The 26,343-nt window shown below is 60.9% G+C and overlaps 1 protein-coding gene across 10 annotated transcripts in view; it reads left to right on the forward strand.

The window, feature by feature from the left end:
- WWP2 (WW domain containing E3 ubiquitin protein ligase 2) overlaps window positions 1–26,343 on the forward strand; it is a 30,792-nt gene that overhangs the window by 1,988 nt on the left and 2,461 nt on the right. For 3 of the 10 annotated variants that reach the window (XM_086847975.1, XM_086847976.1, XM_086847977.1), the window contains exons 2-20: window positions 221–304; window positions 887–1,034; window positions 1,312–1,430; window positions 6,615–6,752; window positions 7,868–7,964; window positions 12,289–12,596; window positions 13,043–13,259; window positions 17,465–17,554; window positions 17,877–18,051; window positions 20,625–20,679; window positions 22,147–22,228; window positions 22,489–22,617; window positions 22,754–22,832; window positions 22,946–23,017; window positions 23,116–23,204; window positions 24,210–24,369; window positions 25,287–25,420; window positions 25,509–25,649; window positions 26,155–26,275. In XM_086847975.1, the coding sequence (XP_086704101.1) occupies window positions 235–304; window positions 887–1,034; window positions 1,312–1,430; window positions 6,615–6,752; window positions 7,868–7,964; window positions 12,289–12,596; window positions 13,043–13,259; window positions 17,465–17,554; window positions 17,877–18,051; window positions 20,625–20,679; window positions 22,147–22,228; window positions 22,489–22,617; window positions 22,754–22,832; window positions 22,946–23,017; window positions 23,116–23,204; window positions 24,210–24,369; window positions 25,287–25,420; window positions 25,509–25,649; window positions 26,155–26,275 (2,424 nt within the window). In that variant the 5' untranslated portion in view covers window positions 221–234. Of the gene's footprint in view, window positions 1–220; window positions 305–886; window positions 1,035–1,311; window positions 1,431–6,614; window positions 7,965–12,288; window positions 12,597–13,042; window positions 13,260–17,464; window positions 17,555–17,876; window positions 18,052–20,624; window positions 20,680–22,146; window positions 22,229–22,485; window positions 22,618–22,753; window positions 22,833–22,945; window positions 23,018–23,115; window positions 23,205–24,209; window positions 24,370–25,286; window positions 25,421–25,508; window positions 25,650–26,154; window positions 26,276–26,343 lie in introns of all 10 variants that reach the window. The other 7 variants (XM_086847972.1, XM_086847973.1, XM_086847974.1 and 4 more) reach the window with 4 other exon arrangements.

Below are 26,343 nucleotides of genomic sequence, written 5' to 3' on the forward strand. Positions count from 1 at the left end.
AGTGCAGCTCGGGGCACTGCTGGGCAGGGGTTGCTCTCCTGGGGACTCAGTGTTGGTGCAGGGCTGCTTTATCAGTTGAGGGAGCCTGCATGTCCTGGGCTTGCCCAGCCCTTTCCCCATGTCCCTGCCATGCCAGGCACTCACAGCACCATCGGGCTGTGTTTGGGCTCCCTGGGTGCCGTGGGAGCGGTACTGAGGTGTCTCCTCTCTCTGCTTCCAGCTGGGGGTGATGCCATGGCCGCTGCCAGCTCCAGCAGGGCCAGGGCCGGGCTGCCCTGCGAGAAGTCCCCGCTCTCCGTGAAAGGTGGGTCCTGCTGCCTCGCTGGGATTCCCACTGCCAGGAACGTGGCTGTGTGCCCTGCCTGCACCCGGGCTGAGCACACGGACACTCGTGGGGAGCAGGGGCTGGGGGTGGCCAGTGCTGCCCTGTGTGCCACGGGCTGGGTTTGGCCGCCTCCCCCGCCCGGCTGCCGTGGGGACGTGGCTCCGGGGCCCTGCCGGGGCCGCGCTGCTGCTGCCGTGGCCGCGAGATGGCTCCCGGCACCCGGAGCTGCGTCCCCTCGGAGCCACATCCAGCTCTGCCCCTCCGCAGGCACTGCTGGCCTGGGGGTGCGCCGTCCCATCTTGTCCCCGTGCCCTGGGGTAGGGAGGCGTCTGTGGGCACGGTGGCAATCCTGCCAGCCTCGGTGGGGGGAAGCTGGGGACAGGCACGGTCAGGGCTTGGTGCCAGCCATCACTGCCACCAGGAGCATTGCTCCCCACTGCCCCTCTCCCAGCACTCTGCTGTGAGTCGTGGCTGGCAGGGGTTGGGGGGGTGATCAGGGTAGGGGACAGGGCAGGGGACAAGGTGTCTCGCAGGCCTGACCCTGTGCCTGTCCCTGCCCAGTTGTGTCTGTGAAGCCCAAGGCCCAGAGCCGCCCAGCACGGATGAACTGCTACGTGGAGGTGGCCGGCGACGGGCTGCCCAGCGAGACCAAGAAGACTGGGAAGCAGATGGGGGTCTCTGAGCTGCTGTGGAATGAGATCCTCACCCTGTGAGTCTGTGTGACCCCTGTTGTGGGGCTGGCCAGGGGCTGGCCCATGTGCCCTGCTGTGCCTCCGGCTGGGGACACTCAGGTGTCATAGAGCTTTCTCCTTGCATGGGGACACTGCCAGAGACAGCCAGGCTGGGAGGGTGGTGGGAGGGGGGGGTCTCCCATTGCCCCTTTCCTCATCCAGCTTCTTCCTCTCCTTGCTGGTGGCACTGCCTGCTCCCCAAGTGCGGAGCAGGCGTGAGGCCACAGTGACAGTCCCCTTCTGTGGTCTCTGCAGGAATGTCACGGCTCAGAGCCACTTGGAGCTGAAGGTGTGGATCTGTCACACGCTGAGGAACGAGCTGCTGGGCACCGCCTCTGTCAGGCTGGGCAGCCTGCTCAAGGGCGGTGGCAAACGTACGTCCGAGGGGCCGTGGGCTGTGCTGGTGGGGCAGGGATGGGGCAGGGACGGGGCAGTGGCTGCTGTGCTCCCCGCCAGGGAACAAGGTGCTGTTGTGTGCCCCGGGCTGGGCGTGCCGGAGGCCGTACCTGCGTCAGCCCGGGCACCGCAGCCGGCTCGGAAACACAAACCCCTCTGCTATTTGCCGCTGTTTGCGGCTGCCAGAGCGTGGCTTGTGACAGCAGCTCCCACATAAAGGCGGCCATTCAGGGCTGGGGCGGTGCGAGCGGCCTCGCGGGGCTGGAAAAGGCTGGCTCTGTCTCTTCCAAGCAAAGCTTGTGAGACACAGACCTGGTATTGAGTGAGGAGAGGGGCCTCCTGCGCCCCGAGGGATTTGGGGCCAGTTCAGACCCTCCCCAGTGCTGGGGGCTGGGGTGAGCTGCTTCCCCTGGTGGCACCAGCTCTGAAACCACACTGGTGTCCCCGCCATGCCACCGTGGCTCTGGGTGGCATTGGGTGCTGTGGCAGTGAGACACACGTGGGAGCTGTGCTGCTACTGCTGTCTTCTCACGAGGCCTGTGGGGACTTGGATGTGTGCCTCGGGCTGGCTCTCCTGGGGTAGCTGCCAGCCAGCCCCACAGCTGTGGGACCTGTGTCCCTGGGCACCCTCCCCTGCAGCCGTTATTTCCCGAGGTGTGCAGGGCTGTGCTGGGCTCCCGGAGCCGCCGCGGTTCCGCCCTACCTGCGCTGCCACGGGGGCACAATTGGCTCTTTCATTCCCAGCCGTCCCGGGGGGCTGTGTGGGAAATGAATGGAAAAGGCAACTGGCTGTTCTAGCCTGTCTGTTAACATCCCCCAGAAAAAACGTGTCAGATTTTTCCTTGACACTGTGGGCTGGGAGGGAGGAAGGACTCTTAAAGCTGCAGAGCCTGCCCTGCCCAGGAAGGTGCTGCCTGTCTGCTCCTGTCTGCCCTCCTTGTCTGGGCTGGCATCTGCTTCCTCCTCTTCTCTGCAGGCTCGTGCTCAGCCTTCGGGCTTTGCTGCAGGTCTGAGTGGGCCGGAGGCTGCTGGGGGTCCCACAGGAGCCTGGGAGATGTCTCCCTCAGGGGCTTCTCACCTCCTGGGAATAGGGGAGTGTGTTCCCTCTGCCTCCCAGGCTGAGGAAGGGGCTGGCTCAGCCAAGGGCGTGCAGGAGGCATCTGGGATTTCAAGCCATCCTGAGTCAGACGCTTCATGTGAAGGGCAGTGAAATGCATGTGCCCGCTGCCACTGGAGGGGCCTGGCCCTCCTCTCCCATCCTGAGAATGCTCAGCCAAGAGTGAGCTCCTGCCAGGCAGCAGCCCCTCTCTTCCTTGGGTTTGTTATGGTTTTGGTGAGGCTTTATCAGCTATATTGATTTGTGAGGTGGCCTTGGGTTGGTGTTCCTGTGGTTCTCCTCCATGGGCAGGACAGTGTCCTCAGTGCTGGTGACACCTGTGGCAGTGTGTGCCAGGCTCCTGCCTGCCAGGATGCTGCTGTCAGCCAAGCATGCCCCACTTCAGGGGGAAAAGGCTCAGCTCTGGGGCCTGGAGCATGGAAGCAGAGCTCAGAGATGAGGCCTGAGCTCCCGGGCAGGCTGTGAGAGCCTGTGGAGCTGACAGCCGGGCTGCCGCAGGAGCTCTGCGGGGCCTCTCCGCTGGCAGGCGGCCCCTGCTGCCTTCCCAGGGATTGGCCGGGGAGGTGGAGAGGTGGGTCAGGAGCGGCTCAGTCACCACACGGGCTGGAGCCTTGCCGGAGCCGAGCCGCTCCCAGGGCTCCCATAAAACAGCTCGTTTGCCGTGGCACGGCCCCCGGCCCCGGCCCCTGCCCTGCCGCCGCTGCAGAGGCGCCTCTTTGTTCCCGGCCGGCCTCGCATCCCGGGCTGTGTGGGAGCCCGTACTGGGCCCTGCTGGTTGTGCTGGTCCCGCTGTGTGCCCAGCGGCACCACGTTCCATGGTTCTACAGAGCCCACAGGGTCCCTGCTGCGCTGGACAGGCAGAGTGGCTGTAGCCTCCTGGGATCCTCCAGGACACCAGCAGCAATTCCCAGCTTCTGGAAAACTGCAGCTCCATCCTGTTGTGGCTGTGATGCCAAAGGAGCTGTGCTGTGCTGCGTGTCCCAGCAGCTCTGTGAGCTGGCTGCCATGGCCAGGATGTAATCCCACAAAACCGCTCATCCAGCCAGTGGGTTGTTGGGGGATTGGAGAGTGCCCATCCCATGTCACCTTTTAGAGGAAAGATGCAGAAGCCTGAGGCCCTCCTGGTTATCCCTGGCAGATAAGTTGAGCGGGACACCGTTGTCTCTAAGCTGCTGGTGGTTGAGGTTGGATCAGCAGGAAAGGCAAAGCTTCCCTGGGGAGACTTTCATGGGACAATAAAGATCATCCTTTCCCCTGAACTCCGGGTTCCTTCTTGGTTTGGGAATGTCTGTGGCAGGTTTAACTTTCCCCTTGCTTGTTCCTGGAGGGACTGTAGCCACTGTAGCAAGGAGTCATTCCTTCTGTGGGAACGCACAAAGGCTGAGCCAGTGTTCACCTGCTCAGCAGGAGGGAGCTTTGGTTCATCCCAGACAAAACCCAGATGATCAAATGGAGCTGTTGGAATGGGAACTGGCCTTTGCATCCAGTGGGATTGGGCAAAGAGCCTGGCACTAGGTTTGGGAAGCTGAGAGACTGGGAAGCTCATTTTTGGTCATCTGTCTGAAAATCTTCTGGGACGCAGCTGTGGAGATGGAGCCAACTCACACAGGGTCTTCCAGAGGGGTGCCCACCCCGTGTGGCAGCTCCCTGGGGTCAGACACGTGTGGTTCCCGGGGGTCCCAGGGCTGGGGCTCGGCCCAGGGCTGTTACCACGCTGGCTGCTCCCAGCCTCCTTTCGTGGAGCCGTAAATCCGCTTAATGGGCCGGGTGGGAATTCCAGCTCACCTCTGCTAAATGGGAGCTCTGATGCTGCGTGCAGGGCACTGGAAGTAGCCAAACTGAGACCTTATTCAGGACCAATCACCCCCCGACCCCCTCCCAAAATACTAATAATCCCTCTGACATTCTGGCAGCCGGCGGGACAGAGGCAGCCTTTGTGCCGGGCCCTTCGGGGGACCCGCCGTCGGTGCAGCAGCAATGTCCCTTTGTGCGTCCCGCACGCTGCACGGGGACAGGGAGTGGAAGGTTCTGCGAGTGTTTATTTTCTTTAAAAAAGCTGGAGGGGGGGAGAAGGAAGCCGGCAGGGAGGTTCATGTTCACATCCTCCACTTGGAGACACCTTGTCTTTGAGCCTCAGCTGGGCGCCCGCACAATGAGGGCTTGTGCGGCCCCGGAGCGCGGCGCGCGTGGAGGGGGTGGAGGGACCCTGGAGAAAATGTGGATTCCTACGGCTTGGAGGAGCCAGGGGGGAAACAGGGTCTGGATTTGTTCTGGTTTTTGGCTGTGCTCAGTAGCATCTTCTGTCTCGGGCTCTTAAAACTGTCTGTGAGGTCGGTTTCCTACAGAGGCAAGCAGAGTGCAGCTCCGTGAGGCAGAGGGGAAGACCAGGCTCTGCAGAATCCCTTGTCCGATGATGGTGATCAGTGACAGAGCTGTGCCCCTGTTGTGCAGGAGACACCTGCCTTCTTGGCACTAAAACTAGAGACTAAACTGGAGCCTTCCCTCAGATCCACAAGTGCCGCCAGTCCCACAGCCCTGTGTTCACTGCAGACCCTGTGTCACTGGGTTCTGGGGAGCCTTGGAGAAGGAAGTGTCAAGTCCCTGTGCAGGACAGCTCGTAGCTCAAGGTGGGACAAGGGCTCCATGGGGATGTGCTGCCATCCTGCTCCTGCTGGCCTGGATGAGCCACACCCCATCCCTGCGTCACACCGGGACAAAGCAGGTTGCTAAAAAATGGTGCCATTGTGTCATGAGCAATCTATGGATAATAAAAATATTATTCGAGCAAATGAGTCAGGGAGTGTCTGGGCCAGTGTCCCAGGCTGGTGCAGCCAAATTTTTCTGGCCTTCTGTGACGGAGCCGGGTGTTTCGGTCTGGCTGGCACTGGCAGGCATTGCTTCGATGGGGTTGGTGCTGAGGGTTGTGTTGTGCCCCCGTTGCCCCCAGGGACCAGCAAAACCTTGCTGAAGCTGCTGATGAAGCCAGACTGGCTCGCACAGGAGGGAGTGGAGCTGGCAGCTGTCTCCAGGAGCCTCCCAGCCCATGGCAACCTCTCCAGAACCTTCTGTGAATGCAGTCCAGCAGTGTTCCTGTCTGGGTACAGCACTCTGTGCTAGTTTCCTTCAGTGGATGTGGATGGAGGGATGGTCACCCCTCTTGCCCCATGAGTCATCTTAAAGGAGCCCCTCAGTTCAGGAAGGACCTTGAGACGCTTGAGCCCCTCCAGAGGGAGGCAATGAGGCTGGTGAGGGGTTTGGAACATGAGCCCTGTGAGGAACAGCTGAGGGAGCTGGGGTTATTTAGCCTGGAGAAAAGGAGACTCAGAGGTGACCTTATCACTCTCTACAACTCCCTGAAAGGTGCTTGTAGTCAGGTGGGGTTGATCTTTTTCACCAGGCAACAACTGACAGAACAAGAGGACACAGTCTTAAGCTGAACCAAGAGAAATTTAGGTTGGATGTTAGGAAAAAGTTTTTTATGGAAAGAGTGATAAAGTATTGGAATGGTCTGCCCAGAGAGGTGGTGGAGTCACCATCCCTGGATGTGTTTAAAAAAGCACTGGATATGGCACTCGGTGCCATGGTTTAGTTGAGGTGTTAGGGCATGGGTTGGACCCAGTGATCTTGAAGGTCTCTTCAACCTGGTGATTCTGTGAAACCCCTTGGCTTTCCTGCCAAGGTCTGCCCTAGAGCCCCAGCTCCTGGATCTGTGAGCGATGGGCATCTTGTTGTCACAGCCAGGGCCTTGGGGCACCTGCAGCCCCAGTAAAGGGGTGAAGGGATCCCGAGGGCTGCTGAAGAAGGATCTTCCTGAGGAACAGGTGGTGGGACTGGCTGGGGTCCTCTGGCAGCGCTGTAGGTGTGTGCAGGTGTGGGGCTGACACCAGTGGTGGTTGCCGGGACAGGCGGCCCCGAGGGAGTGGGGATGGGGGGCGGCCTGGAGGAGCCCGGGAGGCTGACACGGGGGCTGGGGCAGTGGAGCCTTCTCCAGGCTGGTGTCCTGTGGTGACCGGGGGTCTCTTTCTCCATGTCCCGTCTGCCGCAGTGGAGAACAGGCAGCTGACCCTGGACCTGCAGACGGAGAACAAAGGCAGCGTTGTGTCTGGTGGGGAGCTGACGATTTTCCTGGACGGGCCGGCTGTTGCTCTGGGCAGCGTTCCCGACGGCAGCGCTGGCTCGGAGGGTGAGTGCCCGGCACCCCGGGACAGTGTCCCAGAGCCCAGCCCCAGTGAGACCCCGGGACAGTGTCCCAGATCCCAGCCCCAGTGAGACCCCGGGACAGTGTCCCAGAGCCCAGCCCCAGTGAGACCCCGGGACAGTGTCCCAGAGCCCAGCCCCAGTGAGACCCCAGGACAGTGTCCCAGATCCCAGCCCCAGTGAGACCCCGGGACAGTGTCCCAGAGCCCAGCCCCAGTGAGACCCCGGGACAGTGTCCCAGATCCCAGCCCCAGTGAGACCCCGGGACAGTGTCCCAGATCCCAGCCCCAGTGAGACCCCAGGACAGTGTCCCAGAGCCCAGCCTGGTGAGACCCCGGGACAGTGTCCCAGATCCCAGCCCCAGTGAGACCCCAGGACAGTGTCCCAGAGCCCAGCCCCGGTGAGACCCCAGGACAGTGTCCCAGAGCCCAGCCCCAGTGAGACCCCGGGACAGTGTCCCAGAGCCCAGCCTGGTGAGACCCCAGGACAGTGTCCCAGAGCCCAGCCTGGTGAGACCCCGGCCCCGTGGGCTCCCGCTGGTGTGAGTGTGCGGCAACGGGAGCGTCAACGGGCTCACACCAGCCTCCCCAGCAGCCTGGGAGGAGCAGCCCTTCTCCAGCCCTCCTCCAGCCTTCCAGGCGGATCAGCCCCTTCCCTCGCTGGCTGTGAGGGCTGAGGAAATGGTGTCAGTGTCTGCTGATGCACTCACAAGAGCTGCCCATGGCAGAGCATGTGTGGGGTCGTGGGCTGGTGGCTGATCTCTCAGGGCTGCCAGGGGAGCGAAGCTTGTACAAAACAGGGGTTGGTGCATTGCTTGGCTCCTTCTCTTTGTTGCTGGAAGACAAAACCTGTGAGACCTGGGAGCTGTGGATGCAGTGCTCTCCTGGCACTGCCAGCTCTGCAGAGTCCTGTGACCCCATGGAGCTATGGCGTGCTAGGGGCGCCAGGCTGTGTGGTGTGGGTTGGGGGTGCTTGGGTGCTGGGGGTCTGTCCTGCAAGGGATGGGGCTGCTGTGTTTTTGGAGCTCCTTTCTGGAAGGCAGGAGGGAGGGAAGGAGATTGGATCATCCTTTTTTTCAGCCCTTGTTCTTCCCCCATGCAGGGTCCCAGGTGCCTGGACGGGACCCCACCAGCACAGCTGTGGCCACGGAGGGCCGGCACCAACCTCCCAGCACCAACTGCTTTGGCAGCAGAGCGAGGTGAGGGTCCCATGCCCTGTGCCCATTATGGAGGGGTTGCTGTGGCAGTGTCTGGATCGTGCTTGTGCTGTGCAGCCCACTCCAGATCTCACAGGGAGCCCCTGTCACACAGCACGGGAGGTCTGGAGCAGGGATGGCCTGTGCTGAGGGGCAGCACAGCTGGGAGTGCAGAGGGGTGACTCCACAGCTGGGCTGTGGCTGGCCTGAGCCTCTCCTAAGGGCTGGTGTCTCGAGGAATATCAAGTCTGTGATGGCTCAGAGTGTTTCCAACAGTTGCTCCACTGGCAGCTGAAAAATGGTCTGTCTGGGGGTGGGGCAGGCTGTGACCAGGCAAACCAGCAGAGTGGGGTCCCTTCAAATGGGGATCCCAGGAACTCCAGCTCTTCCCTCAAGCACAGCCCTGGCCAGGCTGGGAAGTACAATACCCCTCTGGGCCATTGCCACAGGGAGATGCTTACAAAGGTCCAGAGAGAGCAGGAGAAGCAGAGCTGCAGGGAAATAACAGCTGCTTCCAAAGGAAGTGAGATGCTTGGGCAGCAGGCCATCCTGCACCTGGCTCTGTGCCCTGCCCTGCCCTGCCTCCTTGCCGGGCTGGAGTGGCTCAGCACTGCTCCTTTTGGAGCTGTGGTTACTGAGAGACGTGTCACACTGTCAACATGGAGTTGAATTTAACACCTATTTATATTTTCAGAGCATGGCAGTGGCCCAGCAGCCTGTACAGATGTTCTGGGTAGGAGTGTGGCTGTGGAGAGGGTGCCTGCAGCCTGTCTGTGGGAGGTTCTGCGTGACCCAGGTTCAGAAGCACTCTAAAATACAAGCTCCACACTTTGAGCTCTTCTGCTTCTTCTTTACCTGCAGAGCACACACCAGAGTTGGTGTTTTTGGCTCAAAAAGTGACCTTGTCTTTCCATGTTGTGTGTTCATCTCCCACCCGAGGAGGCAGAGGGATGGAAGTTGGGAGCAGTTTGTGAACACAGATCGTGTGCCCTTTTGTGGTGGCTGCTCTGTTGATTCCTGCTGTCCAGGTGTTAGAACCTCCCCAGGGGTGGGAAGTGCTCAGTGACCTGACTGAGCCGGGCTTGGCGGGCACTTTGCAGCTCTCAGGAGGTGCTAGAAAACCTGCAAAGAAAATTCTGGTTTGGGAGCCTTAGCCTGGGCACTGCTTCTTGCCCATTCCCTGCTGCTTTCCCATCGGCTGTGAGGAGTTTTTGCTTCAGGTATCACCTTGAGTGTGGTGAAGTCTGGCCAGGACTTGTTCAGGGCACCTTCAGACACCTGCCAGGTGTGTCTGCCGTCAGCCAAATCCCCTTGCTGCCCTGGCACGGAAACCTCAGAGCTCGTTCTCAATCCATGCTGCACTCACCTGAATTTGGGGTTGTTCTGGACATCCTGCTCAGCTTGATGTGGTGCTGCTCCGTGGGGCAGAGCACTGCTGTCCGTACCCACAGTGGAGGCAGCTGCGTGCTCCGGAGTGGAATGCGGGTCCCTTGCACTTGGGAATGTTGTTTGATGGTTGCTGTGTTTATACACAGAGCCGTGTTTATTTTCTTGGGCTTGCTGATGGATGCTGGCAAAGTCGCTCAGCGGCAGGATGGGAAGAAAAGGGGCATTCTTTCCTCCTCAGCTATTTCTACACTGTCCCTGCAAGGGAAATTGCTTGGTCAGGGCTTCTCTTTCTTCTCCTGAACAAATGTCATCTTGGGATTTGCTGCTAATCTTGGTGATTGGGTGTGAAATTCCACAGCCCTCTGTGCAGGGAGAGAGGGAGCTCTGGCTGAGAGCTGGGGCCATGGGTGCCACAACCCCTGTTTGTGAAGGCCCTGGCACAGGATGCCCAGAGCAGCTGTGGCTGCCCCTGGATCCCTGGAAGTGTCCAAGGTCAGGCTGGACGGAGCTTGGAGCACCCTGGGATGTGGAAGGTGTCCCTGCCCATGGCAGGAGCTGGAACAGAATGAGTTTTCGGGTCCCTTTGCACCCAAACTATCCCACGAATCTCTCATTTGGGTGCTGGGGGATGTGGCTGCCTCCCCCCACCTTGGCAGGGACAGGGGGAATTTCTCAGCCCCGTGTTTCGGGAGCTGTGCTCTGCCCTCCTCCTCCTCGGGTACAGCCTGGGCTCTGACGTGCTGAGTGAGACCGAGACATGCTGCCACCTCTGCTGCATCTCATGAGGGACCTTCTGGCCATCTCAGCTGCAGGAACTGGCCGTTCCTGGGTTTCCTGGCTGGGGTCCGTGTTGGCCACCGTGGCGAGGGGACTCCGCCTTGGCAGAAGGAAAAGAGGAAAGGCTGATGTCACCTGGCTGATGCCACTTAACTCTTTGGCATCCTCTTCCCCAGCCCAGGAGAGGCAGTGGGGCAGCCAGGCAAGGTCCCCAAGTTGATGTGGGACAGCAGGGTCTTGCCCCTGGCATGGGAGAGGGGCTGCCATCCTCACACCCCGCTCCATCCACCCCCCGTCGTTCCCATCCGTGCTCTGCCTGGTTTTTTCCTTGCTCCTATTTTAAGCGCACGCTCCCATCCCGCCGTGCTCTGTGGCCTTGCTGGGTTTGTTTCCAGTGTCTATTAAAAGACAATGCCCAGATGGGAGCACTCGTAGGAGGGCTGGGCGGCGGGCTGGCTAATTCAGGCTGGTAACCCTGAACGCCTGGCAGCCTGGAAACATCCTGTTTTGGATTCTAAAAACTCCCTGGGCAGTTCTGAGCTCATCTGTGCTGAGGAGGGCAGGGACCAGACCCATCCCATGCCAGAGAGGTTGCTCCCAGTGGGACAGGCTGGTGCCACCTGCCTGCTCCCCTCTGGCCAGGGCTCCAGGGGCTGTGCTGCCTCCGGCTTCACCATGGGGGATCTGTGGGGAGAGGTCCCAGCCAGCTTTTGGGAGGTGGGTACCAGTGTGCCCTGCTGAGCCACGGCAGTGAGGGGCTCCCTTCACCTCCTCATGGGGGAGGAGGAGCCCCTTCTCTACCCACATGCTCTATGTTCCTGGGTGCTGGTGGCCAAAGCAAACCCCAGCCCAGAGCCGTGTCTGGGGGCCAGCCAACTTCACTGTCTGAGGAGCCCCTCGAGGAGCCCCTGGCTGGGGCTGCCCTCCTAGGGGTCTGTGACTCACTCAAGTGGTCACAGCAGCTCTGGCTCTGCCCCTGGCTCTCATCTAATCTATTTTCAACAACCATCTCCTGCTTTCCCATGTCTCCTCCCGATCCCAGCCGTGCCATGAGCCACTCCCCAAGGAGAGCAGCTTTGGAGCGAGTGGGAGGGTTCCAGTTGCTAGAGCTGCTGAGAGTGGCATGACTGATCTGTGCCCTGTTGCTGCCAAGCCGCTGTCCCCTCCCAGTGTCAGCCCTGAGACTTTGGGGACAGTTTGTGGGTTTTGCCCTTTTAAGGTAGATTTTGGCTGGGAGAAACTGATGTACTTTTCCCTGCAGTTTCTACCATCCGTGGTTGCTGTCTGGGTTGCCAGCCTGGCTGGAGGTGCCTGGACTCTGCCTCTGCTCCCCAGGCCTCCCAGATTTGGGATGGCAGCATCTCTCCTCCTGCCTTGTTCCCCTCCTTGCTCACAGGAATGAATTCTTAAGGTGAAACCCAGCTTTTTCAGGAATGCTTTTGTGCTGCCTTTGGGGCCCTGGATGTTCCGAGGGAGCAAGTTTGCTTGGGGGAGCTGCAGGTGCTCTGCCAGGGAACACTGGGCTGCCCTGGCCATGGAGAACAGTGGCAGGTGAGCTCCAGGGAGGCAGTGACGCCCAGGAGATGGAGCAGCTACACCTGGGCTGGTCACAACTTGTGCTGTGATTCAGCTCCCATCTTTCCTGACTGCTTGTTCCCTCCTTTTTTGGAGGCCACAGCTGTCCTGGGAGCACCTTCCTCACCTGCCTCTGTGCTAGGCTTGGAGCCAGGCACGAGGCACTGCTGAGGGTCCCCACCGTGGTGCAGGACCCAGGGCTGGTGTGGGATCTCCTGGGATCTGCAGGGATGGACAGAGCAAGCTGGGATCCACTGTGGTGAGCAGGTGTCTGGCTGCCAGCATCCAGGGCCATTCCTTGGCACGTAGAGTGACCACCTGTCAACAAAGCAAGGTGGTGTCACCCAAGTGACTGCTCTGTGGGTCTGTGCCACCAGCAGGTGTGTGCCAGCACTGTGGGCAGGTCTGAGCAGGCAGCACGAAGCTCCAGGCACTGCCCTGAGCAGAGGCACGGAACCGTGTCCTGGCCCTTCCCAGGGGACACCGGTGGCTGTGCTGGGCAGAAGCAGCAGAGGACCAGGGTGAAAGACAGGAGTGGCGTTTCCCATGTGATGTCTCTCACCTGCTGCGTTCCCTTCCCTCGCAGGACGCACCGACACGCGGCCGGAGCAGCCCGGGGAAACACGGGGAGTGGAGAGCAAAGTCCCAGTGCCAGGAGCCGGCACCGGCAGCAGGCCAAGAGCTCACAGCACACCAGCACAGCCACCAGCATGGCCAACGGCACGGCCACCAGCATGGCCAACGGCGTGGCCACCAGCATGGCCAATGGCACAGCCAACGGCACGGCCACCAGCACGGCCAACGGCACGGCCGCCAGCATGGCCAATGGCACAGCCACCAGCATGGCCAATGGTGTGGCCACCAGCATGGCCAACGGCGTGGCCAATGGCACAGGTGACCCAGCGCTCGTGGGAGGTGGGGGCAGAGCTCAGGGCTATTTTCTGTGGAGAAAATGGATCTCTCCTGAGATAATGCATCTTGTAGCACCTGGGAATTTTTTCCCTGTGGATTGATGGGTTTTTATTGATTTTCCTTCTGATAAGCCAGGCAGCTCTGCAGAGTGCACTGGGAGGATCTGTGCTGCCTGTCAGGAATGATTTCTGTGATCTCAGAGACCCTGGGCACAAATGCAGAGTACTTTCTGCTTCTGTCTCGGGATGGAGACAGCGGCAGTGGTTCCCAGAGGGGTCTGGGTGAAGCAGGTGCTGCCTTTGCTGCAGGCTGGGAGCACTGAGAGTGCCGTGCTTGGGTTGTCACCCACCACGTGCTCTGCTTCCTGGGAAGATCAGCTGGCCTTGGGCCCTCTCCCTGGTGCTGACTGCTGCTGTCTGCCCTTGCAGTGAACGGGGACTCCGTGGGTGCCGTGGACATGGATGAGGACAGGCCAGCAGCAGGTGCCAGCGTTCCGACCCCGGCGGCATCCGGCACGGCCGATGGCTCCACTGCTCCTGCCCTTCCTGCCCTGAACAGCTCCAGAGAGGCAGAGGAGGCAGCCTCAGCCCCCAGTGTTCCCCCAGCCCGGGCAGCCCTGCTTGCCCTGGATGCTCTGCCCCCTGGGTAAGCTCTGCCTGTGGCCCTCGGGGAGGGGGACAGGAACCAGCTGGGGCCCTGCTGTGTGCTGGGACAAGAGGCTGTTGGAGGGAGGGAAAGTGCTGCCCCAGGAGCTGGTGGAGATGCTGGTGCTCAGTGGAACAGGGAGGGCCTGGGGCAGGTGTCAGGGATCCTGTGTCCTTTGCCTGGCACAGCTGGTGCTCCTTGTCCTGCCTGTCTGCCCAGGATGCTCCAGGCTAGGGCCTGGCCTGTACCTGCTGGGTGGCATCTCTGTGCCAAGCAGCCTCTCAGCATCTCACGGGGTGCTCAAGGGATCAGTCAGAGGAAAACGCCCAGGAGACTGGGTGTGGATTGTTAGGGAGCTCCCACTGAGCAGGAGGGCATGGACACACTCCAGGGACACCACAGAGGCATTGGCCACTGCTGGGGACAGGATCCTCGAGTAGTGGTGCTCACTCTCCCTGGTGTGGATGCTGCTCATCCTCCTCCTCCTCCTCCAGGGGATGTTGGGAAGAGGCTGGAGGAGAATGGGAGCTGCTGGCTCGGGGTGGGGGGCAGCAGTTTGGGTCTGGGCTCAGCCCTCAGTGTGCTGCAGCTGCACCGTTCTCCCCTTGTGTCAGACCCCTGGAGTTCTGGGTGGGGGGTGAAATGGCCTGTGTTTGGGATGAAGGGAGCTGTTTATTTTGCTTTGGCTGAGGCGATGCCTGGAAGGTCAGGGCCCGCTCGCGTGTCAGTCACAGGTAATTAGGGTTAACGGCTCACTGTGCCTTTATGCGGGTGTGTGAGGGTTTCTGTTCTCCTGGCCTGGGCGCTTCCTGTTTCCAGGCAGCTGGAAAAGTCCACTGCTCTCAAAAAGGCCTTTATTCCAGCCAGAGCTTGTGCCCCTTTCTGCTTCTACCAGGTAGACTGAAGGTCTCCTTTTCCCCACCTGGGGCTGGAAACAGGCTGTTGTTTCTTTGCTGGGGCGGGGAAGCCTGCAGACACCTCAGGATTCTGGAGGCTCTGAAGGCTGCAGGCACTGCTTTCTAAGACACACCAGGCTGGGTTTTCCTGGCCCAGCCAGGTGGAAAGGTGGCCGTGTCCTCCTTGCCCATTTCCCTGTGGAGCTCACACCCCAGAGAATCGGGTGTGTCAGAGCACGGAGGAGGATAAAGCTGTTGTGCTTTGGGAGATGGATGGAGAGGAACACTGAAGGGGTAGTGAGGCATTCTCCAGGCTGAGCTGCTGGAATCTGGATCTCTGGAGACACCTTTGATTAGCAGCTTCTGTGCTGGCTGTGGGATCTGTAGGGGGAAGGAGGGCAGCGTGAGCTGTGCTGGCCTGGGCAGGGGGGAAGACCAGAGATCAAGGGTTTCCCAGGGAAGGAGAGCAGAGTTGAATCCATTGAGCTCTCCACAGTGGGAGCCCTTCCAGAGAGCTGCCAGAGCAGGTCCTGGGCTAATGGAGGTTTGCTGAACTGGGGTTGCACAAGGCTGTGTCCCTGGGGTGGTGTAAATGAGCTGCTGCAGTTCTCTTGAGCCCTGATCCAGGGAGGCTGTTTTTGGCGGGCTCACCTCACCACGGAATTATTCTGCCTGGTGGTTTGGGGCCCAGCTTGGGAGGTGGGGATGCAGGATGGCCTCTTGCTGGGATGGCTGTTGGAGCACTGCAGGGCCCATGGGGATGGCTCCTGCTCTGCCACTCCAGAGCTGCCAGGCACGTCCCTCCCGAGCCCTCCCCGTTCTCTGAGTGTCTCCTTCCTTCCTGGGGAGCGTGGGGAGCACTCACTTCAGCCTCTGGAGGGTGGCCCCAGCCTCCCTGCTCATTCTGGGCTCTGACAGATGGTTGGGTTCATGTGGGGATCCCGAGCCATTTGCTGTGCTCAGATCTTCGTGTCTCAACATCTGCACCAGGTGTGGCGGCTCAAAGGCATCCCTCACACAACTGGGAGTCTGTCCTAGAGGTTGGAGAGGGCTGGAAGGAGTTCTGAGTAATTCCAGCCCTGACAGTGCCCAAAACCTCCTTCACATCCTCTGGGCAGTGTTCTCCTGCCGAGCTGGAGCGCGTGTGGTGCCGGAGCTGCGGCCGCAGCGCCCCAGGCCTCGGGGGTCCCAGCTCTCCTGCTGGGGTTTCTGAGAGGAGTGAAGGGAGTGGAGGGGAGGGGGCTGCTGGCTCCTACATCTGGATCCTATCAGGGATGATCCCGTGTGGGGACAGGCGGCCGGAGTGGGGGGTGTGTGTGCTGCCTTGCCCACACAAAGAGGTGCTTTATGCTGCCTGGCAGAGCCCACGGGGCTGTGGTTCCTTACGTAAGGAGGGCGTTTTGTTTGGACTGCAGGGTTGCCTCAGCTCTGCCACTTCCCAGTGCCTGTGGCTCCCTGCATCCATGGCTATCGTGAGTCTGTGGGCATCTGGAGGAGAGCTGGCTGGGACCGGCATGTTGGGTGCTTTATGGTGGCAGTGTGGTGCTTGTGGGGAGAGCTCCCACCATCCTATGCTCCCAAAACCATGGCTCTCCCCTGCTGGGGGCTGTGTGGAGCTGGGCAAGGTGGTCAGAGCGAGGATGGGTTGTCCCCAGTGTCCCCATCTCAGTGAGATCTCCCCATCTCTGTGTGGCAGCAGTATCCACGGTTGATCACCACCAGCGGTGACTCACAGGGTGAGCCAGCCCTCGGCAGATTCACTCCTCACATCACCCAGGAGCTGCTGGTGAGGAGTTTGTGAGCTCATCAGTGTTTTTACAGGCAGTGAGGTGGGGACACGGAGCATCAAGCAGTGGCTGCCACCATCAGCAGCTCTCCTCAGTCCCACATGGCTCTTTGCAGTCATCAGTGCGCTCAGAGGGATCCAGAAACCTGGCGGAATTCTCACAATGGGAATTCTGGTCTCTATAGCCACAGAAATGGTACCTTCCAAGTTTTCAGAACCGTATGGATCAGAGAATCTGTTGTTAATGAGACTGGAGGAGCTGTCCAGGGCAATTCCACTGTCCTAAATGTCCCTGGGCACCTTCTGCCATCTGTCTCATGGGGTAGACCTGCTCATGTCTTAGGACACCCCAGCTGTGCTGATTTTCTCTTTAGAGATTTCACTCTTGTTTTGCCTGTCCTGGTGTTTTTATGCTCATGAAGCACCAAGTTCATGGTGCTGGCTTGTGAGCAGGAAACCAGGCAGTGTGAGGCTTGGCATTCATCACTCTTACGGTGTAGGGGCACAGCAGGTCCTGCCTTGGACTCTCCCTCAGGGATACCCTCTCTGTCTCTGACCTGTTCCAAGGTCCAGTGCTGCTGACTGGAAGCAGCGTGTGCAGGTGCTGCATTGGCTCCACAGAGGCTGCAGTGCAGCTGAGCTGTGTCACTGCAGGTGTGTGGCTGTGGTGAGCTCAGCGATGGCACTGCTGTCCCTGGAGCCGTGGGGCAGAGCTGGGATGAGCCCAGGCCGTGGGGCAGCAGCACTCAGAGCCTGCTCCCTCCCTGCCAGCTGGGCTGGCTCCCTTGCTGTCACACAGAAGCTGGTGTATTAATTTCCGAGGGCTTTTTGTGGTGATTAATTGAGACAGATGATTGAATGGGGAGAGAGGCCTGTGGGAGCAGAAGTGTGGCAGGAGAACGCTTTATCTGTCAGCAGCTGCTGGCTCGCCTCCTCTGCTGCAGGATAAAAGCTGACAAGAAAGCACGGGCTCCACAGAGCATTTACCTTTGCCAGGGTAAATTCATGAATGAATTCACACAAAGAATGGTTGCAGCGTGGCCCTGTAACGCCAGGCTCGCTGTCACCTGTCCTCAGGGCCACCCCAGCCTGAGCGCCGTGGCCACACGCGTGTTTGAGCCTCAGCTGTCAGCAGCAAGCCCAGGGCTGCCAGGGAGAGAACCCAGCCTCAGCTCAAATGCTCCCCTTTGAAGATGTATTAAGAGAAACCAAACCAAAACATCAGAAACACAGGGCATAAAACTTACCCTGTGTGAAATCCTTTCTGGGGGACCTGTGCTGACCTTTCTGGGGGAAGTTAGGAATTTGTGCTCCAGTTATGCCTGTTGATGAAGCAGAGTTCTGCAGCCCCTCTCCCAGAGTCTCCATCTAGGAGGCCCAGTAGCTGCCACACAGGCCTGTCAAATAAAGGTTGGAGTGCTGAGGATGTGAGGGGCTGGGCCCCCTGACCCCACGGGGACAGCCCTCTGGATGTTCTTGGTCCAGCACATTTCACCTGCCTCATGATTCTATTATTCTTGCAGGTGGGAGCAGCGGGAGCTGCCCAACGGTAGAGTCTACTATGTAGACCACAACAACAAAACCACGACGTGGGAGAGACCCCTTCCTCCAGGGTAAGGGGCTCGGGGGCTCAGGCCTTGACTCAATCTGAGGTTGGCTGTCCTGGAGGGGTGTTCATGGCATCCTGAGGGAGCTCCACCGGTGTCCCAGCACCCTGTCAGGCTTCGTGTGTCCTTGCAGGAGCTACTGGAAATACAATACAATACAATACAATTCTTTGTATTTCCTTCTGGTGGGTCCTTGTCCAAAAGAGCCCCTTCAGGTGTGAAAGCAGTGGTTATGCCGAGCTGGGCACGGAGGGTCGGAGGGTGCCGGTGCGCAGGACCCGCCGAGCGGCGCGAGACCCACAGTGACAACTTCCTTGGGTGCTTCCAGGTGGGAGAAACGCGTGGATCCTCGGGGCAGGTATTACTACGTGGACCACAACACCCGGACCACCACGTGGCAGCGCCCCACGGCCGAGTACGTCAGGAACTACGAGCAGTGGCAGTCGCAGCGCAACCAGCTGCAAGGGGCCATGCAGCAGTTCAGCCAGCGCTTCCTGTACCAGGTGAGCGCAGCTGTGGCCGTGCCCAGGTCTCTCCTGGCTCTCCAGCTGTTCTCCCCGGGCTGCCCAGGAGCCAAGGAGCATGGGAAGGTGCTTGCTGGGCTGGGTGGGGTCTGTGTGAGCTCAGAGCAGTGCCTGGATGGCAGCTCGCAAACTCCTCAGCTGCCTGCAGAGGCCTTGGGGGAGTGACTCGCTTTTTATAAACCAGCTTGCATGGCCCTGAAGGGTGGTGGGAGGTGTCCTCAGCAGCCTGTCCCCACAGTTTCTCCAGTGCCAATGTGGCCAGCCACACATTCTCCTGTGGCTCCCATCAGACAAGCCTTGCTGCTGACCTGTGGGGCTGCAGAACCTGCTGTTGGAGCTGAGGGAGCCGTGGTGCGCAGCAGGAGCTGCAGGCCTGGGGTACAAGTGGAGGGGGCTGCAGGGACCAGAGAGTGCAGGGAATGAGCTGGACTTGGCCAGCATCCTCCTGCTTCCTCTGCTGCTTCCCCTCGTTCCTGGTTTGGGCCGAGTGTTTGCGTTTCCTTGCTCAGGGAATGGTCTCAACCATTCTTTCCCTGGGCAGGGGCCACACCTGTCCTGTCCACACCTTTGCCATGGATCTGGACCCAGCTGTGGGGGGTGAGCACCTCAGCTGACCTGAGCAGTGCTGGTGGCCGTGGGCTGCAGGGAGAGCAGGGCTTGGGACAAGGCTGGGTTCTGCTCTTGGAGAGCAGTGCTGAAACTGCACTCCTGCCAGAGACAGGTGAACACGTGTGGAGGGAAGGTGGGCAGCATACAGGGACCAACTTTTCATTGACTTCTATCTCCCCAGAGAAAGCCAGGAGTCCCAGCTGGGACTGGAGTGAGCTGAGGGCTCCATCGAGGAGCTCAGCTGCTCTCTGGGAAGGGCTGTAGTGCAAAGTCCATTCTGTGTGTGCTCGTGGGGCTGCGGGAACAGCCCAGCCCCTCTCCTCCCCTGCCTGTCCCTCTCTGGGTGTCTCTCCAACCCTTCCAGAGCCCAGTGGAGGGGCTCCCCTGGGAGGGGCTCCCCCGGGAGGGGCTCTGGGCCCATCCCTCGCTCCCTGCCAGCGCCAGCCTTGGAGCTGCTCCAGCGCCGTGCGACTCGCCCTGGCCGCGCTCTGCCGAGGGAGGGACTCGGGCTCCAAATTTAGCCTGATGAAATGATTGCACTTTTTGTTTCGAGCTCTGCTGCCAGCAGTGATGGCTCCTGCTCTGCCTCCTGCCCCACGGGGGCTTTCTACTTGACTTGCCCCTGCCTCCTGCATCCCTCTGCCCTCCTTGCTGGAGGGGACGGCAGGGGGATGATGAGCAGTGGGGCAGAGCCTGGGAAAGGCACAGTCTGGGGGGCTTGGCTGAAGCCAGGGACCGCTCTCCAGCAGATGCCCCAGTGCTGCATCCTTTCCAGCAAGGGTCTCTGGCACAGGGGCCAGGCTGTTCACAGGGACTGTGGGGAGCTGCAGGAGCTGCCTGGTGCTCTGCCCTGGTAGCTTCAATTGGCACTTTTGGGGTACCAGTGAGGTCCCCCTGGACACGACTCGCTGCGTGCGTGGGCAGCCTGTCCTGGGGGGAGGGAGTGGGCACTGCCCCAAGGCCTCCTGGCACACGGGGCACGGGCTGTGCCAGGCCATCCTCGGGGTGCTGGGCTGCCATGAGCTGTGCCCACACAGGCTTTGGTGCTGTTCTGGGAGTGGGGGGCCCTGGCACCCCGAGGGCCGGGCTGCCCCTGGTTCCAGGCAGGAGGGCAGGGTCTGGCTGCGGTTGGCATTCCCTGGGCCCACACCATCTGGGATCCATCCCAGTGCGGGAAGCTGGAACACATCCAGCAGATGGGTTTTTTACCTTTTAGGTAACAATTCTTATTTAACCATTAGAAGAACTTCCAGGCCCCCTCCTGCGCTGGAGGCCGGGGACCCTCCATGGCCAGGGAGGCCAGCGGGGCAGGACAGGGTGGCCGGGGCTGGCTCGGGAGAAAGGGGCTTTGTGCGGGGCGGGCTGAATGCGGGCTCAGTGCAGCGCATCCCGCAGCCGGGCTGCCCGCGGAGGAGGGGGCCGCCATCCCGCCAGGAAGCGCGGGGCGTGGACAGCGCTTGTGGGAATGATTTCATTGGAAAGGCCTGCGATATTTTTTCCCCTCTTGTGTGTGGTTCTTGGAGGAGGCTGGAGGTGTATGTGGAGGGGACGGCGGCGCAGCCGAGCAGCCGCGCACGTCCGGAGCCCTCCGGGCCGTTCTGCTGCCCTGGGCCGGCACAGCCCCTGCCCCGCTGCCCCTTGGCTGCCCCAGCCCCTGCTTAGGCTGAGCTTCTGAGCTTTTTTGGTTTTTTCTTTTTTTTTTTCTTTTTTTTTAAATTTTCTTTTTTTTTTCTTTTATTTTTTTCTTTTTTTGTCTTTTTTTTTCTTTTTTTTTAACCCCCTTTGAGTGTGCAGGGTTTTGTTTTTTTTAGTTCCCTGGGAGGTGTGGGCCAAGGAGAGGCGAGTGGAAGCGGGGCTGGCCGGCTCACCTCTATGTTCTGCTCCTCCCAGCCATCCCGGCTCTGGGGTTTATTCCGTGTTTTTGCTCTCTCTGTTGTCTCTAGTCCTCCGGAGCCCCGTCCGACAATGATCCTCTGGGGCCCCTTCCTCCCGGCTGGGGTAAGTACTGCACTGCCTCACCTGGCCCTGCATGGCCCCAGGGGACACTCCTGTCACCCGGGCAGGAGCTGCCCATCCCATCCCATCCCATCCCTGCCATTTCTGGGAAGGGTGAAGGGTGGCCATGGAGCTCCCTGTGCTCGGCTGCACGTGGGGCTGTGTCTGCCTGTGACTAGCACAATCTCTTATGTGAAATTCAGCCTTTTTTCCCCTTTTCTTGGAGGAGTTCCCAGCCTCTCTCAGCTGCTGAATGCCAAATTGGTTGTGATTGTTCTTTGAATTGGGGAAGATCCCCAGCTTGGGGATTGAAGTCCTTGCTTGTCCCTGGACCGCTCCTCTGGCGAGCAGGGATCTGTGCTGCTGCTGTGCTGCCTCCCGGGATGCTCTGCCCGGGTCTGGAGCAGGGCTGGGAGCTGGCAGGAGCAGAGCTGCTCATCCCCACATGGCCCATTGTGTGCCAGGACATTTTGTAAAGTCCCTGTGCCACCCCCAGTTGAGAGAGATCCCCTCCATGACGAGGGCATCCCTGGAGAGGGCAGGCTGGCATGCTTGTGGCTGCAGCTGGGCTGTGCTGTGCCAGAGAGAGGAGGAGAAGGGTTAAAACTCTGGGAGCTTGGAGCAGGACAGAGGGGCCAAGGCTGCTCAGGCAGTCTGCAGGGGCAGTGTCATGATGGGGGGCAGTGGTGGAGCCCTTGCTGGGTGTCCCCCTTCCCATCAGCAAGGAGAAGGGACCCATGCCCAGCTGGGCAGGCACAGCTCTGCATGGGCCCGAGCAGCCTGGCGTGGGAGAAGCCAGGATGGATGGGATCCTTGGGATGGATGCAGTCCTGGCCATCATTTGGGTGCAGCTGCCCACAGTCCAGGAGGGATTGGAGTGAGGGGCTGGCACTGGCCAGAAGGGTGACAGGGAGGTGACAAGGTGTCCCTGCCTGCATGGTGCGGGGCTGAGCGTGTGGGAGTGGCGCTGCACATGGAGGAGGAGGAGGAGGTGTGGGGCACACACGGTGTGTGGAGGCAGGGGGTGTGTGCAGGGCTGGCTGGGGTGTGTGCTGGAGCTGTTTTGTGCCTGTGTGCAGCCCAGGGAGCGGGTGTGTGTTCACACACGTGTACACTGGAGCAAGGCCATGCGGGGAGTTTGGGAAAGCGCCTGTGGATCCATGTGGAGGGTTGCTGCTGCTGCGTGTCCCAGGAGGGGCTGTGTGTGTGCACAAGGCTGTGTGGCTGAGCACAGCCCCTGTGCCAGCCTGGCAGCGCAGTGCAGCGCTGGCCTCTGCCCTGGCACCTCCCGCACGCTGTTACTGCCAGGCTGAGGAGGCTCGGGCACACGGAAGGAATGTGGGGTTTATCCTGCCTTTCCCAAACGAGCCAGGCAGGTGGAATGGGGGAGCTGACAAATTTCCTGTGATCTAGAAAGGGGAGGGCTGTTCCCAGGACTCCAGCTAACGCTTCCTCTCCCTTTTCTCCTAGAGAAGAGACAGGACAATGGACGAGTGTATTACGTGAACCACAACACCCGGACCACGCAGTGGGAAGACCCTCGCACGCAGGGGTAGGTGGCCGTAGGGGGAGCAGGGTTTGGGAAGGTGCAGTTCTCCAGGGACCTGGCCTGCACTGGGGCCACGCATCCCACAGATGGAGAGTGAAGCTCTGACAGTGCTGTGGCTGTGGCCAGAGTGCTGCCCAGGCAGGACTCCTCTCTCGGGGTGTGGACTGTCACTCGCCAGTCCCATGCCATGAATCCTTCCTGTTGCCTGGCACAGAGCTGTAGTTGAGGGGGGGACTGTCTGCTGAGCCATTCCTTGCCAGCAGGATGATCCAGGAGCCGCCGCTGCCGCCGGGCTGGGAGATGAAGTACACGAACGAGAGCGTGCGGTACTTCGTGGACCACAACACCCGCACCACCACCTTCAAGGACCCGCGCCCGGGCTTCGAGTCTGGGTAAGCCCCGAGCAGCGGGGCTGGGGGCTCTCCTCTGACAGAGGAGAGCTGCACCCCAGTGACCCTCATCCCACCTGGCTGGTGACGGGGGCTGCTGGGGGCAGGGTGTGTGACCGAGGCCCTGCTGCTTTGGCAGGAGCAAGCACGGCGGCTCCCCGGGCGCGTACGACCGGAGCTTTCGCTGGAAGTACCACCAGTTCCGCTTCCTCTGCCACGTGAGTAGAGCGGCTGTGGGCAGCTGTGTGGGTGTCCTGAGCACTGTGGGCAGGTGTGGGTGAGGAGAGCCGTGCCAGCCTCACATAACCCCATGCCTTTGCCCTGCCTGCAGTCAAACGCGCTGCCCAGCCACGTGAAGATCAGCGTGTCTCGGCAGACGCTCTTCGAGGACTCCTTCCAGCAGGTAAGGGGGTGCTGGGGCCATGGAGCCAGGCAGAAGTGGAGCTGGCCCTCAGGAGTGGAGCTGGCCCTGGGGGGTGACACTGGCCTGCTCGTCCCCAGATCATGAACATGAAGCCGTACGACCTGCGGCGCCGGCTGTACATCATCATGCGAGGGGAGGAGGGCCTGGACTATGGTGGCATTGCCAGGTAAGTGTGGCATACCGGGCCCCAGGGCCATGCCCTGCCTGTGCCGTGTCCTGTGGGCAGTGCAGGCATAGGGCAGCTGCACTTGGGGCTCCCAGCCCTTGAGTGGAGGAGTCCAGGGACATTCAGATGGGAAAATGAGTTTTAGGAGCAGTGGGACACCCTGAAAGCATCGCACCAGCCTGGCCCTGGTGGTGAGAGCACAGGGGACCCAGCTGGGGCCCCCCTGCTCACCCCAGCTGTGGGGCTCATGGGCTGAGTGGCCTTGTGTCCCTGAGCAAACAGGCCCTGGTGTTCCCAGACAGTCAGTGTGTGCCAGGGCTGTGATGTGGTTGCTGCAGCTCTGCTGCTGCCCAGGGATGATATTACTAAAGGACATGGGCTGTGGCTTGGCTGGAGGGGGTCCTGTGTCCCTGTGAGCCCCCTCTGGCTCACCTGGGACATTTCCATGGAGCTGGGTTGGCGTGTCCCTGCCCGCTGCCCCCCACACTCACCTGCTGCCCTTTGTGGGGCTGCTAGCCCGGCTCCTGCTCCTGCTCCAGCTCTCTCCGTGTCCTGCCAGTGGTTTTACCCTATGGTAGGTTACGTCATGCTGTTCTACCACAGGGTAGAACCACGGACGGGATGCCGGGGCTGCCTCCACGTCTGAGGATTCCTGCCTGCACGGCCAGGGGAGCAAAGCCAGGATGGTGCTGTCCCGAGCTTGGCGTGGGGCTCCCGGGGCAGCGTGTGCGGAGGGACCGGCCGTGCTCGGGGGCTGTGTGTGTGTGGGGCAGCCCAGCTGGGACTGCACGTGGCACGTGCCGAGGTTCCCGATGCTCTGAGCGGGGCCTGCAGCAAGCTGGCGTCTCCAGAAACGCTTCACAAACCCCACACAGCACCCCGGGGAGGGGAACACCCTGGCCCGGTCACAGCAGTGCCCAGCACCTGCCTGGCACTCTGAGGAGGTGGGACACGCACTGTCCCCCCCGAGCTGCTTGTCACCGCGCTCCCCTTGTCTCATGCCAGGGAGTGGTTCTTCCTCCTGTCCCACGAGGTGCTCAACCCCATGTACTGCCTCTTCGAGTACGCGGGCAAGAACAACTACTGCCTGCAGATCAACCCTGCCTCCTCCATCAACCCCGACCACCTCACCTACTTCCGCTTCATCGGCCGCTTCATCGCCATGGTGAGCGCCAGGGCATGGCAGCAGCGCTTTGTGTCCCCTGTGGCAGGGGACAGGCTGCTCAGCAGGGCAAGGGGCAAGGCCCTGTGCTGGGCTCGGCACTGCTGCCCTCCCTGAGCCCCTTCTTGCCCACGTGTGGGTCCGTGGGAGATGAGCCTTCAAGGGCGTGCTGTGGGGCGATGTGTTTTAAACCCACGGAACGGCTGCGGGGCCAGAGGAGAGCTGGTTTCCCAGGAGTTGTGGCGGGGAGGGATGGCTCCAGGTCCTTGGCTCTCACCCCAGGTGCTGTCGGGTCTGCAGCTCCAGGGACTATTTTTAGACCCAGCAGTGTGAGATTTTCCAGCTGCCCAAGCTCCAGAGCAGCTCCTCCCATTTTGTCACGGATTGCCCAAGGCCAGCGTGCCCCGGGCTGGCAGAGGGGCTCCCTGAGCCCGGGGAAGGGTCCCTGGCCCACAGCCCCACGGGGTGTGTGCGGAGGCGGCTCCGGCCCCGCTGTCCTGCCCTGCCCTGCCCCGCCTCGCAGGATACCAATAAAACCCCAGACTATTACTCACCGCTGGGCCGTTCTAGACAAGCGTCTGCATTATTTTTGGCTGCCTTTGCCTCGGGGCTCCTGGAAGCCAGGGATTCAGGGAAGCCACAGCACAGCTCTGTTTAAACAAGTGCTCTTAATAGAGCTGTGAGGGGAGAGGGAGATGCAGTGGAATTTGTGGTAGGGAGGGAGAGGGGCTGCAGCCCACCTGGCCTGGGAAGTGCTGTTGGGGCAGGCCACCCTTCCCCTCCATGTGTGCCAGCCAGGAGCAAGTGCCACAGCTCAGGAACCCCCAAATGACTCCTTTCTGCCCCAGGGTGGAGCATTGTCTTGCCCCAGGGCTGTGTCCCAGGGTCCCCTGTGACCTGGTGTCCCCTCCCTGCCACAGGCTCTGTACCACGGGAAGTTCATCGATACCGGCTTCACGCTGCCCTTCTACAAACGGATGCTGAACAAGCGCCCGACGCTGAAGGACCTGGAGTCCATCGACCCCGAGTTCTACAACTCCATCGTCTGGACCAAGTGAGTGCCCTGCTGCAGAGCTCTCCCCACAGCCCCTCACTGCTGCTGGCTGCCTCCATCAGGACTCACATCCCGGTGTCCCCCGCAGGGAGAACAGCCTGGAGGAGTGCGGCCTGGAGCTGTACTTCATCCAGGACATGGAGATCCTGGGCAAGGTGACCACCCACGAGCTGAAGGAGGGTGGTGAGAGCATCCGTGTGACGGAGGAGAACAAGGAGGAGTACATCATGTGAGTGGCTGTCCCAAGGGTCCTGTCAGGCACCCGCCCCCAGCGGCTGCAGGGGTGGGACCAGGGGCTTGGGACGTGGCCGCTTCCCTGGCTACGTGGCCTGTGACAGGCCCGGGCTGGCGCGGTCGGCTGAGCTCTGCTGCGGTCTGGATTGCTGCGGGCTGGGCACTTGCCAGTACTTTCAGGAAAAAGGAGAGGGGAGAGAGGCTGAGGCTGCGCTCCCGTCCCATGGCTGTTCCCCCTGCCTGCCTGGGGGCTGCCAGGGCCAGCTCAGCTCCAGCCAGGGGATGTGGTTTGCACCCCTGGAGTTCTAAGGCCGCTGTCGGGGCTGAATGCTGCTCCTGGCTTTGGGGGCAGGGACAGAAACCCACCAGTGCGAGTTAAAGGGAGCCCCTCTCCCATTCCCCACACTCCTGTGGCCCTCCCTGCTGGTGGGAGGGATCCTGGGGTTTCCCCGAGCCAGGCCAGCGGTGCTGGCTCTGTGCTGACCCGTGTGCCTCCCCAGGCTGCTGACAGACTGGAGGTTCACACGGGGCGTGGAGGAGCAGACCAAAGCGTTCCTGGACGGCTTCAACGAGGTGGTGCCACTTGAGTGGCTGCGCTACTTCGATGAGAAGGAGCTGGAGGTGAGCTAGCCCCTGGGGTGGGGATGTGGGTGGAAAGTGGCACATGGTGACCCTGCTCATGCTCTGTG

This window comes from Cyanistes caeruleus, chromosome 12 (assembly GCF_971803275.1).
Source record: "Cyanistes caeruleus chromosome 12, bCyaCae1.hap1.1, whole genome shotgun sequence".
Taxonomy (NCBI): domain Eukaryota; kingdom Metazoa; phylum Chordata; class Aves; order Passeriformes; family Paridae; genus Cyanistes; species Cyanistes caeruleus.